This window comes from Perissodus microlepis, chromosome 4, assembly GCF_051167445.1.
Source record: "Perissodus microlepis isolate ML-2025 ecotype Zambia chromosome 4, ASM5116744v1, whole genome shotgun sequence".
Lineage (NCBI taxonomy): Eukaryota > Metazoa > Chordata > Actinopteri > Cichliformes > Cichlidae > Perissodus > Perissodus microlepis.
Window position 1 is genome coordinate 18,066,912 of NC_140464.1, and position 18,059 is coordinate 18,084,970.

General features: G+C 39.2%; 2 protein-coding genes, 1 long non-coding RNA gene and 1 pseudogene across 3 annotated transcripts; 1 reads left to right on the forward strand and 3 right to left on the reverse strand.

The window, feature by feature from the left end:
• Window positions 1–9,558: 9,558 nt before the first annotated feature.
• Window positions 9,559–10,399, forward strand: LOC146388749 (uncharacterized). Its single transcript, XR_014799985.1, has 2 exons — window positions 9,559–10,095; window positions 10,227–10,399. It is a non-coding gene; the product is annotated as an uncharacterized LOC146388749 (long non-coding RNA).
• A 718-nt stretch (window positions 10,400–11,117) lies between these two features.
• LOC146388750 (beta-galactoside-binding lectin-like) lies at window positions 11,118–11,744 on the reverse strand. Its single transcript, XM_084924855.1, has 3 exons — window positions 11,654–11,744; window positions 11,325–11,497; window positions 11,118–11,264 (listed from the first exon to the last, which is right to left on the reverse strand). The coding sequence occupies exons 1-3, from the start codon at window positions 11,742–11,744 to the stop codon at window positions 11,118–11,120; spliced, it is 411 nt and encodes a 136-aa protein (XP_084780981.1).
• A 298-nt stretch (window positions 11,745–12,042) lies between these two features.
• Window positions 12,043–12,828, reverse strand: LOC146388751 (uncharacterized; annotated as a pseudogene).
• Window positions 12,829–13,629: 801 nt separating this feature from the next.
• LOC146388752 (beta-galactoside-binding lectin-like) lies at window positions 13,630–17,408 on the reverse strand. The gene is made up of 4 exons (XM_084926244.1): window positions 17,340–17,408; window positions 16,964–17,043; window positions 16,229–16,400; window positions 13,630–14,170 (listed from the first exon to the last, which is right to left on the reverse strand). The coding sequence occupies exons 1-4, from the start codon at window positions 17,346–17,348 to the stop codon at window positions 14,024–14,026; spliced, it is 408 nt and encodes a 135-aa protein (XP_084782370.1). The 5' UTR covers window positions 17,349–17,408; the 3' UTR covers window positions 13,630–14,023.
• Between the last annotated feature and the right edge of the window lie 651 nt (window positions 17,409–18,059).

Here is an 18,059-nt window from a genome sequence, read left to right on the forward strand (position 1 = left end):
GCCCATCTGGCACCAACTACCATGCCACTTTCAAAGTCACTTAAATCACCTTTCTTCCCTATTCTGATTCTCAGTTTGAACTTCAGCAGATTATCTTGGTCATGCTTGCATACCTAAATGGATTGAGTTGCTGCCATGTGATTCCCAGTGAATATATTTTGCTATGATGACTCAAAGACAAACTCATAAAATTCAGAAAATACCAGCCGTGCTATCACAGCTGGTAATAACAGCTAACATATGGAAAGTACGTTATATACTCTACAATATCTTTGGTGCCATTATTTGAAGATAATGCAACATATGCATGCATATGCAACACACCGCAAGTGCTTTCTCCTGTAGGAATTTACACACCTGTGTACTGAACTGTGAGGTGACCACAGCTAGACTGGTGAGCAAGAGTCAGACAGATATAAAAAGACATATCTGTAGAAGCTTGGGGAGTATGTGCTGTACTGTTTAGAGATTGTAGTTTGTTAGCGTGTGTGATCTGTGACCCAGGCAGCACTTGGAAACCAGAGATGTGGTCACACCTGACTCACCCTGCCTGAGGGGGTGAGTGTAAGTAAACCTGGAGAATAAGGGAGAGAGATTATGAGAAACATTTCTTCAGAGACGAAGTAGACGGCAAGTGAGAGAGAAAAAAGGCAATGGTGGCAAAAGGCACTGGAGCAGATAAAGGAAGAGATGAATTCAGAGAGGGGTGTGAAGGACCCAAGGTGATATGGGGATCAGGCAAGGTACAGAAGTAGGCAAGAACGAAATAGATATATGAACAGATATATTTTTGGCCAAAAATCAACAAGATACGAAAATAAAACACAAACGTCGCTGCTACTCTGACCTATAAAAAGATTTTTGTTAGCTGTGCATGTTCATTCAGTCAGAAGTGAAACACAGACAGATCCTAACTAAAATTAAACTCAGTCACCATAAAGCAGCCAATGAAAAAGCATGTAAAACAACCCTTGGATATCCAAAGAGTTCTTAAATATATAGTCATAATATGATAGAGGTAAGGGGAAAAACTTGAAATCTTCAGAAAAATGGAAAACAGTCTTCTCACAGCATGTTTCACAGGATCACAGGAGACCTAGTTCACACTGCTGACTATATAAAAGATGGATATCTGTCAAAGCTGCTATGCCACCAGTTATGGTTAACCTGTTAAGAGTTTTTCTGTTATTAAACTAGGCATGGCAGGATTTAAATCCCCTCTTCATTGTCAAAGAATTCCTTGCTAACATGTTAAATGAGTTGCTAAAAACCTATTCACATTACACTCTAAGGCCTCTACTAAGCTTAATAAGAAGACAGTTATCTGTTAAGATGATAAGTCACAGAAGCTCATTTACTTGCTAATGCTAGCTCTGTTTCTACACAATGGGCGCAGATGACAACTGATCTCAGAGCAGTGAAAGCAGAGCCAGTGGCAGCTTGCCTAGCATGTTGGTCTCCCATCAGTCTTTTATTAAAGACCAGAGGTGCATAATGTACCCACACAAACAGTCACAAAAAAAGCTTGTACCACAGCTCACCAAGCGCAAGCCATGAAATGTACTACAGATTTCAGTCAAGCAGAATTAAGCCAGCTTTCAGTGACAACTGTGGCCAGAAGATGGTAGTAATATATTGGATGAATGCAAATAGGTGAGAAGCTTTATTCCATGCTGTTATGCTGATGCGAGAGCAGAGATCACTTTCATTTTGGTTTTAATGGTTGTCTATTTTTAGATTTCAGTGGACAAGCAGTGCTTGCCTTGTTTCCCTGGCACTACTAAACGGATATATAATTGAATGTCCCTCTGTGAATCGCTACCTTATTGTGATGGAGGGGTATGTGTGTCCCAGGGATCCAGGGGCTATGTTGCCCAGGGACTTTGACCACTGGTATGGCAAATTGATTCTGACCCCTATGAGTAGAAAATCAAGGGAACAGTTGACCCTGCCCAAGATAGGCCCTGCCCTGGAGCCAAGCCTGGGGAGGGTGCCCGAGGTCGAGCATCTGGTGGCCGAGCCTTAGTCCATGGGGCCCAGCTGGGCACAGCCCAAAAACTGGACATGGCCCCACTCCTCCTGCAGACCCACCATCCGCAGGAGGCACCATAGAGGTCGGGTGCATTGTGTGCCGGGCAGCGGCCGGGAGTGGAGACCCTGGCTCTGGATGTTGTAGGGCTGTCTTAGTCTCTGCAATGTTGCATGGAGATCAGGGGCAGTACCTCTGCATTGGCAGACTGGGGTGGTAGTTCCCATCTTTAAGAAGGGGGACCGTAGGGTGTGTTCCAACTACAGAGGCATCACACTCCTCAGCCTACCTAGGAAAGTCTATGCCAGGGTGCTGGAAATGAGGGTTGGTCCGTTAGTCGAACCTCGGACACAGGAGGAACAATGCAGTTTTCTTCCTGGTCATGGAACACTGGACCAGCTCTTTCTCCTCTCAAGGATACTTGAGGGTGCATGAAGTTTGCCCAACCAGTCTACATGTATTTTGTGGACTTGGAGAAGGCATTCGACCATGTCCCTCAGAGTGTCCCGTGGAAGATGCTTTGATAGTATGGGGTGTCTGGCCCATTGCTACTGGCCGTTTGATCCTTATACAGCCATTGCAAGAGCTCGGTCTGCATAGCCGGCTATAAGTTGGACTTGCTCTCGGTGGGTGATGGACTCCGTCAGGACTGCCCTTTGTCACCAATTCTGTTCGTAATTTTTATGGACAAAATTTCTAGGCGTAGCCAAGTGGCGGAGGGCTTTCACTTGAGTGTCTCAGAATCTCATCTCTGCTTTTCTCGGATGATGTGGTTCTGTTGGCTTCATCGGGTGATGGCATCCAGTTCGCACTGAAATAGTTCACAGCCGAGTGTGAAGCGATGGAAATGAGAATCAGCACCTACAAATCTGAGGCCATGGTCCTCAGCCGGAAAAGGGTGGAATGCCCACTCTGGAACTCGTCCCTGACCCAGAGTGGAGGAGCTTAAGAATCTTAGGGTTTTGTTCACGAGTGATGGGAGAAGTGAGTGGGAGATTGAGAGATGGATTGGTGCTGCAGTTGCAGTGATACGAACGCTGTACCGGTCCATCGTAGTGAAGAGAGTAAAAACAAAGCTATCGATTTACCAGTCAATCTACGTCCCTACCCTCACCTCTGGTCACGAGCTGTGGGTAGTGACCGAAAGAACGAGTTTGCCAAGAGAATGGGAGTAGCTTTTAAATCAAAACAACTAAGAGACAAAATGAAAGACTGTACAAGATGCACAAGAAAAAGCATGTCAACAGTAAACTGCACAGATAGATGGAGGGAGGGGAGAGCATTGTAAACGCTTGCTGTATGTAGGTTCACTAAGAAAGCTAACAAGAGTGCAATCTGTATTAACACTATAATAGAGCTCATGACTCCATATGCTTATTTTATCACTGACACACACCCACAATCACAGTGTCTTTCTTGTCATCTCCCTCAGTGTAGTTTTGTCACTTAGAACAATGTTTAATTTGACAGCTCTGCTCTCACAATGTCTACAAAAAAGTTTTTGATGCATGTTCTTTTATTTTTGAGTTGTTGAAATGAGCAGAACCCCCATTTCCTTGCATAAAGAGTATAGTATCCTTAAGGACACATTTTAAACATGAATCTTAAAACTCCCACAAACGAGCCACTGTTTATTTGATTTTAAGGGGACATGAACATTTGTGCTGGATTTTGACAGCATCCAATAAGCACTCAGTAGAGCTAGTCCTCTCCTTAACATTTATAGTTACCTGATCCACAACTTCCTACTTTACATTACTTTACAATTCCTACATTACAATTTACTACTGTAGCATAAGGAGGCAGCCATGTTTAAAATATTTTACTATCATGGCTGTACTTTTCAAGTTTATGGCCACATCAAGTGCTGATTCTCTTTCTTTCCTTGAATGTTGTACTGTAAGGAAGGCGTGACTTTTAAACACATGTCATGTTTCCGACTGCCTAAAAGCAATACATTTAAAATTTTCCTATTTAGGATTCACATTTATCCAAAGTGCAAAGCAAAAATAAGTGAATACATCAAGTTCAGAAGAGGGGAAACTTACAAATAAGTGCTATGGAAAGTGTTGCATTACAAATGTTAGGTCAAATGTAAAATATTCCATAAAGCATGCAGGCTTTAACTGTATTTACGGTATAAGCCTGCAGTGATTTGGCTGAGCAGGCAGATCGATGTATTCTGTCATACAGCCTCAAGGTCTGATTACTGTGGGATTACAGCAGGTTGGCAGGGTGTCCCTATGCATACCACATGAGAGTGAGAGCAAACATTTACCTTCAGCTTAAACTCTTAATTTCAAGAGTTTGAAACTGTAGTATGATGGACTCTTCCAATGCAATTCTAAAGACCAAACTCATGGTGTCTTGTAGCAAAGGCTCACATACTGTGCTGAGTGAGTCACACACAGACTCACTGATAGAAATTAACTCTTGACTTTGATAACGTGACAACCTTTTGGTTCACATAAAAGTTTCTTAATGTCACCAAATTGAGAAGCATAGAAAGTATCATACTCAGTCTGATATTTATAGATAGACAGACATCTTATATGGTACACCTCTGAGAATCAAGCTGTGCTTCAGGGTCACAAGCCAGCTCAGGTTTTATCACAGTGCACAACCAAAGAATATCAGTGTCAGTCCTATCACTCTGAATGTCACACCAAATGTGGGGAGCTTAGATATGTCTTTTGTTCAAGGGGCAGTTTGCTTTTGAACTGGAAATCAAATTGGGCTCTTTTAATAACACAATAATATTACTGCCCATTGTTGTCTGAACATGATTACTGCAGATTCACACAGTGGAAAAAGTGAAAAATATGAAAGAACAACATGATTCAAAAATCACAACAGTTGGCCTAAACACCACCACGGTTTCTGGCAGAATCTTTCTCACTCACTGCAAAGCATGGCCAGTTTTACAGTCAGCTCAATTACTGTGTGAAGCAATCGTGAACAATGGACTTGTTCTCAGTGTTTCTGTTAATGAAGATCAATTCATATGCAGAGTTGCACAACAGACCGTTCTTGGACACCAGTAAGTAACAAAAGCTACATTTGAGACTATTTTATTTCAGTATAATATCCAACGATTGGTTTTCCTTTTCAAAACTGTGGCTAAGTTAATTTTCTGATTAACAAAATTCTACTTTTCTTTCTTACTGAGACCAAATTCTTTATAAAGGTTCTCCATTATGAAGAATTGATTTATATCCCATAAAAAAAAACTGCTTTTAAAATCATTCATGAAAAAACAGCCAATCAATATCAATGTTACACTTACAATTTAATATCTTGGTGTATTAATGGCTGGGATAGCTAGGATATTGCAGACGTTTGTTGGTTTTTTGTTGTTGTTGTTATATTATGACATTGTGTTTCATCTGCATGCCTAGTGTTCAGTGACATTGCGGCAAAAAAATTACATACCTGCCCAGTGTCAGATAAATCGTTCTCTTCTTTCTCTTTACACTCGCTTTTCTTCACCTTTTACACATGGCTGTGCAGCATCAGTGCACATGGAACAATATACATTCAAGAGATGTTTAAACTCATATTTATTTGTCATTTTTGCAGAGCATGATTCCAGGACCGCAGTCAGCTCAGGGCAGGCCCACGCACATCTCAATGTGTGGCTGATAGCTTCAGTGCAGAAATCTGGAGTCATGCTGGCACTAAATATAGACAAAGGTTTTATGTAAGCTGAGGTGAATCATTCTATTCCACACATTTCAGCACATTTACTCACACACACTGGAAAAGTGACATGGCACAGGTGAAGGAAATGAATGTGTTAAACATGCCCGGTACCCGTTACATGAAATGGATTTAGAGACTTGACAACACTGCATATGCTGTCTGCCAGCTGAAATCGCACGCATTTACAGAAATGAGTGTGTTTGTGTGCATTTGTAGATGTGTGTGTTTTCCTCCAGGGCTTACTATGAGCAAGGTAATTTAAATGTGTTAATCAAAGCTCTAACATGATTGATTGGATGTGTTGAAGGCATTTTTGTCCTTCCCACAAGCATCCCAGTGTTTTTTTGTTTTTTGTAAGAATGGAGATAATGGATCAGTGTAATGGAACAACACACACCCCATCAAACATTTCTGAGGAACAGACATTCAGATTGGCTTGACAGGTCACCTGATAGGAGTCACTATCCCTTTGTGCAGGTCAAGTCCTGTTTCAAGCTGAACTAAAATGATCCAAGTGGATGCAGAACAAACCCAAAAATAAGAGCGCCAGATATTTTCAACATGTGGGGTGAGCTCTACTGATAGAGTGCAGAGTCACTGGAGGTTAAAAAAAAAAAAAAAAAAAAAAAAGGATGGTAAAAATAAATGATGTTATTGTACAGGTCTTTTTTTTTAAGGTAAAATTCAGCTTCAATCCCTTCTGTTTTGAATGAATGAAAAATAAGTAAATAAATAAATAAACAGCTTTTGGGGCATGAACTCTTTATTGCTTCTCAATTGGAGCACATCAGAGAAAGCTTGCTGGAATAAATCAGTGTCACGGCCCTTGCATATTGATCTCATCCGCCACAAAATAATGAAGAAGAGAGGTGTTGAAATAAGTTGTTTCTAATTAAGAGATAGCTCTTCAGAAGGTGAAGAAAGTGCAAAGATAAGAGGTGAGGAGCAATGAACAGCAAGAGGGACTGACCTGTGGTCATCGTCAAATACAAATTTGCTCCTCTAGTCATCAACCTTTGACACCACCATGTGTTTTCAGAGCTGTGTTTACCTCACACACTCACATACAGCATCTGCAAAGACATGTTATGAAATAATGTAATGAAATCTAACAAAGAATAAAGCATCATCCAACATGATCCCATCAGCCTTTTGTCTTAGAGGATCAGAACATGGGAACCTGTCCTTAGACGTCAGCTCTGTTCTTCGCTTCCTCTTGTCTGTCTATCCCTTCTTAAGTCAGCTTCACACATATTGCCCTGTGTTACATCAGGTTAGATTATTATAAGGCTCACAAGCTCACACAAAAGCACACACACACACACACACACACGCACAGAAAATAGAGCTTCTACTGATTATTTTTTTTAATAATTTTTCTGATTTTTACTGCATCTGAAGCAAATTTTGTTTGGCAGCTGGCATTTTGCAATCTGGTCAGATCATATGCATAGCGCTTAACATGCCAGTCTTTTCTCTCACTTTCTAGCATAGCACATCATGGAAGCTTTTTCAGTTGCCTTAACTACAGTACATGTAGAGTTTATACCACAGCATTTCAATACTGGGGTTTGGATAATAAGAAATCAGATAGCTGATGTCTGACAACCAAGGACAGGATTTTGTGTCTAACTAGACTAAAAATTTCACAGAGATAACTCACTGCCAAAGAAGCATACATTTTGTTGCCAGAGAGTAACCTGAACCATTTACCATACCATCTACACTCTGTTACTATAGCAATGGTGACATCTACTGGTTAATATTTGCATTTCTTTACACAAAACAGGAACATTTTACTGGGAAAAAAAGGAAATTCTGTGCTCTGTAGATGGTTAATTGGACTGAGTCTTTCCAGGCATCTACTTTGAAGGAACATTTACAAGTTAAGGCGAGTCTTTCTTGCTAGGGAGCACCTACAAGAAACAGCTCTGCACTCCACTATGAGCAAATGAGAGAAAAAATGAATGTGATTAGTGAGATTATGGCTTGAAAAAGGTCATAATCAACTTTCATGGAGGGCTTATTTATAGCCTAATGGTGTTCCAATTTCACTGAAGTATACCTAGTGCTTACATTATGTATCCACTGATATTTGGCAGCAGTAAATACATTCAAATGTCTTTCTTTAAGCCATGTGACCTGAAAAATAAGAAAGGGAAAAAAAAACCTATTTTTTATACTGTTGTACAGGTGCCACATATTTTTATATATTGATGCTGTCAAAGTCAAAGTTGACCTGTATTTGTTGTGATGGATTTTCAATCCGCTAGTGTGGGTCAAATAAGGGAAACTGGTGGTTCAAAGCAGCTTGAAGCTGTGAAACTGTCCGTGCCATGTCTGTGTGTATTTTTCATTGAACAGTGGTGACAGAGTACAAGGGGGATCTTGACACTGTCACGAAAACTGCATTCACAAGGGGTCACCGCAGCGGGGAGCGCTGCATGCTTGATTTTGGCAGATCTTTATGCCAGGTGCCAAATGAACGGCCAAAGAGGTCACGAAGAGGTCAGAGGATACCCTGACATAAACACGAGATGTGAAGCTGCACATACGAGCAACTGCAATGAAACATAATTATCTAAAACTAATCTAATTAAAATTGATTTATTCTGAGCTAACTGCATTTAAAACATAGGTTACACGAGAGATGGGAGGGTTCATAAGATTATAAAGTCACCTGAGCTGCAATTTCAGTGAATGTGAGAAACACGCACAAATTCCACAGGCACAAGGTTTTCTAACAATGTTTTGAATCCACAGACTAGTTTGCAATAAACCTTTTTTAACATGTAACATTTAATGTGGTTAATAATAATAATAATAATAAATAAAATAAAAAAAAACAGTTCCTTTTGTCGCCTGTGGGGGGCATGAGTCTGAACCTCTATGTCAAGCAGCATTTATGAAATCTATACACCTCCTACTGTACTCTCATTATCCTGTCATTCTGGACGTCCTGAGCTTTTATATGATGCAACATTGTAGAGTTTGCACATGTGGACCTTTTTTCACAATGATGGGAACTGCAGCATCCTCATTTATGGATATGACAGAGGTTAAGTGATAAGATATTATGAGTCTATTGATAAAAATAAAATTGTTTCTTCAGTTCGAGAGTGTTAACTTTTATTAAGTAGGATTATATGGAGTAACTGTACCCTCTCCAAAACAATCAGTTATTCTTATTGTTGTCAGGGGATGAGGTGAAGGAAGGTCAGACATTAGAGCAGAACCAGAAAGGTGAAAGCTCAGGGTGAAGAAATATAAGCTTTTGGGGAGCATGAGCATGGACCGTGTGATGTACCCACCGTCCATAATATCTGTAGTATTATTTTTCGTCTTAGGTTTTTAGGCATTACGACATTTAAGTAGAAATATAACTGAATTTACAAACACTGACACATAGACAGACACAAACACACACCTGCTAAGAGTGTGATTTCTTCTTTTGCCCTGTTGATTTATATAATTAATAATGGATATGCAAAAGTGCATTAAAATGCACATCTCATCTTTATAATTCAGTTCTGACCATACTGAAACTGGGTTGAAATCATTTTTACCGGGGAAAAATGAAAAACGTTGCCCACAATCTCCAAACTGATGGTCGTCTGGTTACATCCAAAAGAAAATAGGCAGCCCAGTTTTCAGAAACTAGAGCGAGGTGTTCAGGCGAGGTGACAACTGAAAAACACTCCTCAGCATATCTGTGGCTAGAGCATGGTTTACTGGCTGCTAGTTATAGCCAAGATTAGGAAGTCTGTCAAAATAAAAAATGATCTTGATGTCTCTGATAATGGGAAAACAATAAACCCTTCTGGAAGTTAAAAACTCTCTTAACAAGAATGTCAAAAGGTTATCTCATTGTGCTGCAGCTGAGTAACCTGTAACAAGGCGGCCCTTAGCGGCTGGAAACACAGTGAGATGGACCAAAGCAAGTGTAGTGGAACAAAGTATTTATTTGCTATACAGCTCTCCTTACAACAACTTGTCAAGCTTCTTCACAGCACAAAAATCCACCCTCTAATGACAACTGGCAGCCTTAAATATGTTCAGCTGTCACAGACTAAACCATTATTCCACTCTCAGGTAAATTCTTAAATCCCAACCTTCCACCACAGTATACAATATATCAATTAGAATAAATAAATACATAAATACATTTTCACATTTACATATTAATAAATATTTCACACTTTACTGTTACACCAAACCCAATATTATAAAAACCCAGAAACCCAAGCACAACAAGATTCACCACACTCTCTTTACCAATGGTCTCTCCCGGAACCTTTAAATGGTGTCTGGACCCCCGGGGAAACATTTGCCCAAACACCTTGAAGAGGACACAGGCAAGAAAGGTGAGTAATCATTATCTTACAAACACTTTTTTGCACCACTTTTATCCCTAGATTTCACACACACTTGCATTAGTTTTCCCTACTGGTAAACCTTAATCACAATCTCAATCACCATTCTTCTCTCCTGACAGACAACCACCACATTCCTTGATGAGGAGCAGCTGTGCCAGATCTGAAATAAGGCTACCAACTGATTTTAAAATTCCCAATAAATAGTCAATAAATATTTAAACTTCTTGTGTGTGCAAATCCATGCTTAAAGTGCAATGCTAAATAAAGTGCTTGATAAAGTGCTTTTAATAAAGTGAAAGGTGTGCTCTAAGGTGCTATACAGATAATATAAATAAATGCAGTAAGGGAGTCCTCTTCCTTACATAACCAAATCATTCAACTTCAGAGCTCCAGCTTAAACACTACTTCTTATCCATAATGGACTTTATCATCATTTTCATCATCTTCTGAGGCTCCTCAAAAACTGGTATTTCCTCCTCTGAGCTTTCACCATCTTGCTCTAATCTCTGAACCTACTTCACTTCATCTATTAAAATGTTTTGTTTTTTAAAAAAAGTTTATATTTTAATTAACAACAATACTTAAATTATCTTTGAAAAAAAGAGAGTTTTTGATGTTGTGTTGATGTTTTTCATCAGTTTATTAATGTAACATTCTAAACTGATCTGTAGTTCATACTTTGGTACAGACGCTAAATACAGCCCATATGTGAAGGTTAAATTACAGACCCCAGCAGTGACAGTTTCACCTATGAAGTAAATTCACTGTGTAAGTGTTACAAGGATAAAGAGTCAACAGAGTCGTGTTTCTTTCATCACAGAAAACGCTTTACTTGATGCTGTTACAGGTAAGAATCAAAATATAGCAAATAACTAACAAAGAAGCATTTAAAGGCACATTAAAGAAAACCTGATCACACTGTACTGTATGTGGTTCTTGCTAGCAAAACATTACAAAAAGGTTATGATTCTTTAAAATTTAAATCCAGCAATTCAAGAGAGGAAAGAGATTTACTTGATCTCAATGCTTTGAATGCGAGCACCCTCATGAAAGCTCATGAACGAGTATTCCTGTGCACCGAGGCGGTTGGGGAAACGAAATGTTGAGCCATCTGGTAAAGTCACCTCAAACTCTGAAGGAGTGAATCTGATGACAATCTAAAAGGCATGAGAGACAGAGGACTTATAGCTTGTATAGATAGATAGATAGATAGATACCTTGAAGTCCTTTCCCAGGCTGAAAGGAAAGCGTTTCTCCCATTGCTCCTGACACCACTTGTCTGCCTCGAAAGTGTCACAAACAATGATGTTTGTGTCTCCCTTGGCGTTAGACCAGAGGTGTCGAACTCCATCCCTCGAGGGCCCGTGCCCTGAAACTTTTGAATGTGTCGCTGATGCAACACACCTGAATAAAATTATTAGGTTATTAACAAGACTCTATTGAACTTGACTGCATGCTGAGGTGGCAACCCCTTACCCTACTCAAGTAAATGTAAATAAATGTAAGTACATGTGCGTTTTTGAAAAAGAAATTACTGAAAATGTACTGAATGGCCGAATGAATGGCTGAATCGGCACCTCAGGATTCTGGGCTTGGAGGATTCTGGTAGTTAGAATGACTCGGGGGTGTTGATTCATTTAAACATACATAATCTTCCTGCTGGAACCAGGTTTCTGTAAGGCAGAGTAAATCAATTTGTTGATTAATTATTAACTTGTGTACTAACAAGGACTTGGAAGAGATAGACCTAATGTTTACTAAATCAAATTTGACTCTTTTAGTCTTCGGTGCAGATGTGGATACAGTATTCTTCTTTCTTTATGATTGTATGTTTTTTAAGTCATTTTTTGCAGATTTTTAGATTATTTTTGTTTGTTTGGAACCAGACACAGACTCTAAGGAGATGGGTTTTGGGGGGTAGCAGAAGGAGAGAAGCTATAGAGAGGTGTTTAAGACTGCAACTCTGCTTCCTGGTCCCAAATCTGGACAGTTATGTAGTTGTGTTTGGATCGGTTTAATAAATTTGGCCAGATTTTTAGAAATGAGAGCTGCTCCATTCAGAGTGAAATGGATGCTGTCTCTCCTAACAAGACTAGGTTTCCCCCAGAAAGTTTTCCAATAATCTATAAAGCCCACATCGTTTTTTGGACACCACTCAGACAGACAGAAAATTAAAAAGAATGTGCAGCTAAGCATGTCACTCCTGGTCCAACTGGGGAGTGGACAAGAGAAAACTACAGATTCTAGCATTGTTTTGGCAAAGTTGCACACCAATTCAATATTAATTTTAGATTTATGTTACTGGTTGTCCTTACTGCCAATGTGAATTATAATTTTACTTAATTTTGCATTTACCATTAGCCGGTGGGGAAAAATGGTCAGTCACGTGAACAGTTTGGTAGTGTACTGGGGCTTCTGTTTAAGTATATTTCCTCCTCACCATCATCCAGCCACCCTGTGTTCCCAGCTGCTTGGGACAATCTGCCGGGGGAGAGCTAATGGGCCCTACACTACCTTTAGCTGCACCAGCTACAGGGGCCTAGCTAGCTATGAGGTTTTTAAGGGTGCGAAGCCAAGTCTCCAGTTTAGTAATCCTGGCATCCAGAGCTGTAAATATGCTACATTTATTATAAGTTTCATTACTGATAAAGGAAGTCGAAGAGTAACTAAACCGTGACACACTGAGCAGGAAAGTGCAGGAGGAACAAGTAAAGAGGCCATGCTACTAGTGAGTCAGCTACAAACTAAGCTAAGATAGCAAATCCCTAAAGACACAGTGAGGTGAGGAAATACTGTGAATATAATTAGAGGGAGAATCAACAAAGAATGTGCTTTGGATAAAGTGAAGATGTGAAGATTACACTATGAAATAAGAAGTTATATATAAGTTGTTAATTAAATTGGCTACGTAGATTAATCAATCAGTCACTCAGTCAATCATTTCATTTATTTATACGCACATTTAAAAACAACACAGGTTGACCAAAGTGTTGTACAAAGTAAAAAGTAAAACAAACACACACAAAGAGAACAAAACAAAAATACGCCACAAAAAAATGTTGATTTATGTACCTGTGCATTTTCAATTTTTGCCGTTCCAGATGTTTTACCAGCAAAATTTGGGCATTGCACTCTCACACTATTTTGCTCCATTTTGTGAGATTTTTAGTTGAACTTGGAGCTACCTACAGAGTTTTGTTCTCTTTAGACATACATACAATTTAGGATTATTATTAATTTAATAATATCAAGTAGAATAGATATATATATTGTAATTTGATCTGTAGTACAAACCTTGGTACATACAGTTACTGTGAGTCAAAGCTGACCCTCATGTTATGAAATATGACCCATAATAAGAATTAAATTACAGACCACAGCAGTGACAGTTTCACCTATGAAGTAATTTCACAGGGGACGCCCAAAGGCATCATAAAACATTCCATGTTAGTGTAACAAGAATAAGGAGTCACCAGAGTCATGTTTTTTCATAAAAGAATGTGTTTTAATTAATGTTGCTGCAATAAAGAAAGAACAAGTGGAATGTCTTGGGAATTCAAACAAATGCTTTAGTACTTTCAGACACCTTACAGAAAACCTTGATCACACTTTATTTGATTTTTGCAAGCAAACTGCTAATTCCAAACAGAAAAATCACTTTGGCTACTTTAAAACTGCGTATGGCATCTTCAGTTATCTGTGTCAAGAACCAAAGAAAATATTTATCTTACATCCCATCTTCACATCCAAAGCTGTTTGGATCAGGCTCTCAACAAACTAAATTCCTTTAAGATAAAAAATGAAATTAGTGATGAGATTCAAGGTTGGCACGGTCACCATCCACCTTTGGGGACATATTACCTACTGATAGACAAGCAGAAAAATAAAACAAGCAATGTGAACTGATGATGTAGATTTACTTGATCTCAATGCTTCTAATGTCAGCATCTCGACCAAAGCCAATGACAGAGTACTTCCTTGCACCCATGCGGTTGGGAAAACAGAATGTTGAGCCATTTGGTAAAGTCACCACAAACTCTGAAGGTGTGAATTTAATGGCGATCTAAAAAAGACATTTTGAGTGAAGAGAAACAGAGAGACAAATTATAGATTGATTGTAATACACACACATACACACACACACACACACACACACACACACACACACATATATATATATTAGGGGTGCAACGATACTCGTATCGATATTGAACCGTTCGATACAGTGTTTTCGGTTCGGTACGCATATGTATCGAACAATACAAAATTTTTAATTTATTTTATCAACTTTCCTTCTGACATGCTGTCTGTGTTGAGCGCTCAGTGGATCTGCGCTCGACAGTGCAGCCTAGGCGGAGTAGTTGAACGCAGATTCACTGAGCGCAGGGCAAGCTAGCGAGACAGAAGTTAAGCTCTCCTTGCAACATGGCAAATTGAACCTCCCCCACCCTCATTCAGATCTGGCGTTTGGAATTATTTTGGTTTTCATGTGACGTATGACCCTGAAGGTAAGCGCGTCATGGACTAAAGTATAACAGTATGTTGGATGTGCCACGCAATGCTCAATTACATGGGTGGGAGCTAGTGTGTTAGCGCAGTTAGCTCGTTAACGTGTTGGCTGTCCAGCCCAATGCACGGGGCGATCCGCGGTAGCTCGTTAACGGAGATTTGCCGTGTTGTGACGTTAACGTCATTTCAATGAGATTAACGCTGACAGCACTAGTGGGAACACAACGAATATGACTGCACATTTACGCCGACATCATCCTAGTGCAAAGACAAGTGGAAGCAGACAAAAACAACAAGCACGCATGCTACAAACTTTACCCGAGTCATTTAGACAGCCGTTAGCACATGATTCTCCTTATGGGGACCTGATATGTTTAATATGCTGCTGAGAATATAGCCCAGAAGAAGCGTATAGTATAGCTTTTATTTTGGAAAGAGCCATTTCTCTGTAATAAACTCTCTTTTCCAAAGATGAGTGATTCCTCAATCAAATACAGGGCTCGCAAAATCGCTAGCTCGACGTCCCGGGGCTAGCGATTTTTCCAGTCGGGCTACCAAAATCTATCTCTGCCCTGCCCGTCGGCCTATCATAGGAAGGAAAAATATATGTCAATGCTTTTGCATTCTTTCGGAAATGTAGCTGGGTAATTATGTCATTGGCATCGGTGAGCCACTGTCAATATGTGACATATTGAAATCGCGTTTGAATTTGCGCTTGTTTTTTGCTTTCACTTTGCAATCGCGCGAACTGTGTATAGAGAGCGACAGCACTGATTGGTGTGTGATGATAATTTGCGCACCAAATCCTCTGACATCGTCTTATCAATCGTTAGCTTACTATGCAAACATGACAAGTGAACTCTCCCGCAGCAAGCTTAAACATGTGAGAGGTTGATCGCGCAGAGAATCGCTGAGCGTTATGTGAGTGCGTGTGTAAAAGCAGCAGGATATATATTTTAGTTCTGCTGAGCCAAATAAGACAGGTCAGGGTGAAGAAGTGACAGCCAAAGAAAAGCTTACCACAAAACGGAAAAGTTATGACAAATCAGACTATAAGGCAAAAAGAAAGTGCAGCTTTATGGTTTCATGGACAAAAGAATTTCTGTGGCTGCAATATGACAAGCTAAATAACCAGGGCTGCACATAAGTGGTCCGCGGGTGTGCATTCGCTGTCAAAATAAAAAACGCGCACAAGATAAGAAGTTGCAACGCGTGTTTGCATACATAAGATTTTCAGGAGGAGGACAGACATTTGTTTAGAACTCTTAAAGATGTCGAAGAAGCTCCTTTAAGCAATTACTGTGATGTTCCTCCACCTCCAAAGAAATGTCAGGAGTCCGAACCACAAAAGAAGCACGTATTCTCGGAAAAGTAGTTGCAGGAGGTGAGCTGGCTTCAAACAAATGATGAACGCACAGAGATGTGGTGCAGAATGTGCCGTGAAAATTTAATAAATGACAAATTAAAAACGCATGAACATTTTTTTTTGTATCGAAAAAATATCGAACCGTGACACCAAAGTATCGAACCGAACCGTGAATTTTGTGTATCATTGCACCCCTAATATATATATATATATATAAGGTGAAAATACAGACACACACTCTCATACCTGAAACTCCTTTCCCTCACAGAAAGGAAAGCAATCCTCATGTTGCTCCTTACACCAATTGCCTGCCTCCAAAGAATTGCAGACAATTTTATTTATCTGTCCCTTTGCCTTAAAGCAAGCGTTGAAATGAAATGCAATTCTGTCCACGCTGGGGCCAATATCCAGCGTGAATCTGCAATGTACAGACACACAAATATTTATTACATCTTATATTCCTTTTAGCATGCGTAGGAAGGACATAGGGCTGAAATGAACTGAAATACAGATATAGCATTTTTGACACACATTTGCAAATAATTTTGCTACAATAGATTTAAGGGACCATTCACCCCATAATCAAATTCTTAGGGCAATTTTAAAACAGAAATAAGCACAAGAAGTTTAAAATATTATGTAACTTAAATGAACCGCTAATGAAATTCTCATATTGGATTAAACACAAAAATGATATGTTTCATAGCTCTACTTTAAGCTTCAGCTGTCTTAAGGATAGTTCACACCAAAATCAAATGTACACATTTATCTTATGACCTTAGGATCAAGTTATAATTTTTGTGCCAGCTGGACAGAATAAAAAATATATGAGAGATACGTGCAAGAATTTTGGGAATAGAAGTTGAAAACACAGTAACTGTTATCTTTTATGCATTAAAATATTTGATTGTATTTCCCAACTTTACTATCATAGAATGATGTGTAAAATCATAATACAGTTTATCTTTAATCAGTACTTACTCTTTGGGATCTGGTTTGACCACGCCAACAAGAGTCAGGGTTTGTCCAACCTTGAAAGTCATGTTCTTTATTGTCATCCACTGTGAAGAAAACAAAGAAACATTTGGTGATGCAGCACTGGCCAGTGTTGTTTTCTAACTGAGACTGCAGTAATAATTGGCCCTAATAAAGGTCAGTAGTATTACTCAATAACAATGCATTGTATGACCCATATTCAATAATGTGAATAGTTTGACTATCAAAGCTCATCAAAACTTCCAAAATCTCAATAAAACTAAAAGCAAACGTCTGATTCGGTTGAATCCGTGTTAAATTATGGTTTAAGACTGTCCTTATTGGTCATGCAACACAAAGAGAAAATAGTCATATTACTTACTTCCACCATCTTGGTAGATGTACAAGGTTAAGTACAGGTGAGAAGAAATGAGTGCTGCAGGGTTTTGTCTCTCTGCACCCCAGAAAGCTGCATTATATAGAGTGTGGGAGGAGCCTTCAACCTGAGTGATATGTGAAACAGCCAATAGGATTGTGCCAGTGCTAAACACCCACTACCTTACTCATAGTCAAATTATAGACCATAAATAACTAACTTAGAAGTTAAAAAATGTTTGCATATGTTGGTGGTTAACATCCCACTGTTACACTGTTTGTTTGAAATGCCTCCAAAAGACTGTCTGAACTTGAATAAACCTACAATTCTCCTTCTTAGATCTTCACTGACTCTTTTGGACTTTTCAGTTGTTCTGAGGGGTTAAAATGGGACTTGACAAAAATTACAATAATATCTATTCAGAGCTCCAGGAGATTTTCTTTGTGTAACCGTTGTGATTAGCTGACCTGTGTTTTAGTTTACTGCTCTTTAATGATTTGCACAACTAAATTCAACAAGGTGTAAGCAGATGCTTCCTAATGCACAATTTCCATTAACTACTGTTTATATTGTCTTTATCATATAGAGTATAAAGTTGGTATAAAAATTGAATGCAGTGAATGAGTCAAAGTGTCACCAACATAAGTTCTAATTTACCTGAGGTGCACATGATGTAATAGTGACCATGAATGCACCGTCACTGTGCACCAGTGCAACACACACACA

Excerpts from the sequence above, each read along its gene's own strand:
- LOC146388750 (XM_084924855.1), bottom strand. The coding sequence starts at position 11,744 with ATGAATCAACACCCCCGAGTCATTCTAACTACCAGAATCCTCCAAGCC. Across the intron at positions 11,498-11,653 it reads GCCATTCATTCGGCCATTCA|CGACACATTCAAAAGTTTCA; the intron begins GTACATTTTCAG and ends GTGTTGCATCAG. Across the intron at positions 11,265-11,324 it reads GCCTGGGAAAGGACTTCAAG|ATTGTCATCAGATTCACTCC; the intron begins GTATCTATCTAT and ends CATGCCTTTTAG.
- LOC146388752 (XM_084926244.1), bottom strand. Across the intron at positions 16,401-16,963 it reads GTCAAACCAGATCCCAAAGA|ATTCACGCTGGATATTGGCC; the intron begins GTAAGTACTGAT and ends TGTACATTGCAG. Across the intron at positions 14,171-16,228 it reads GTGAGGGAAAGGAGTTTCAG|ATCGCCATTAAATTCACACC; the intron begins GTATGAGAGTGT and ends TGTCTTTTTTAG.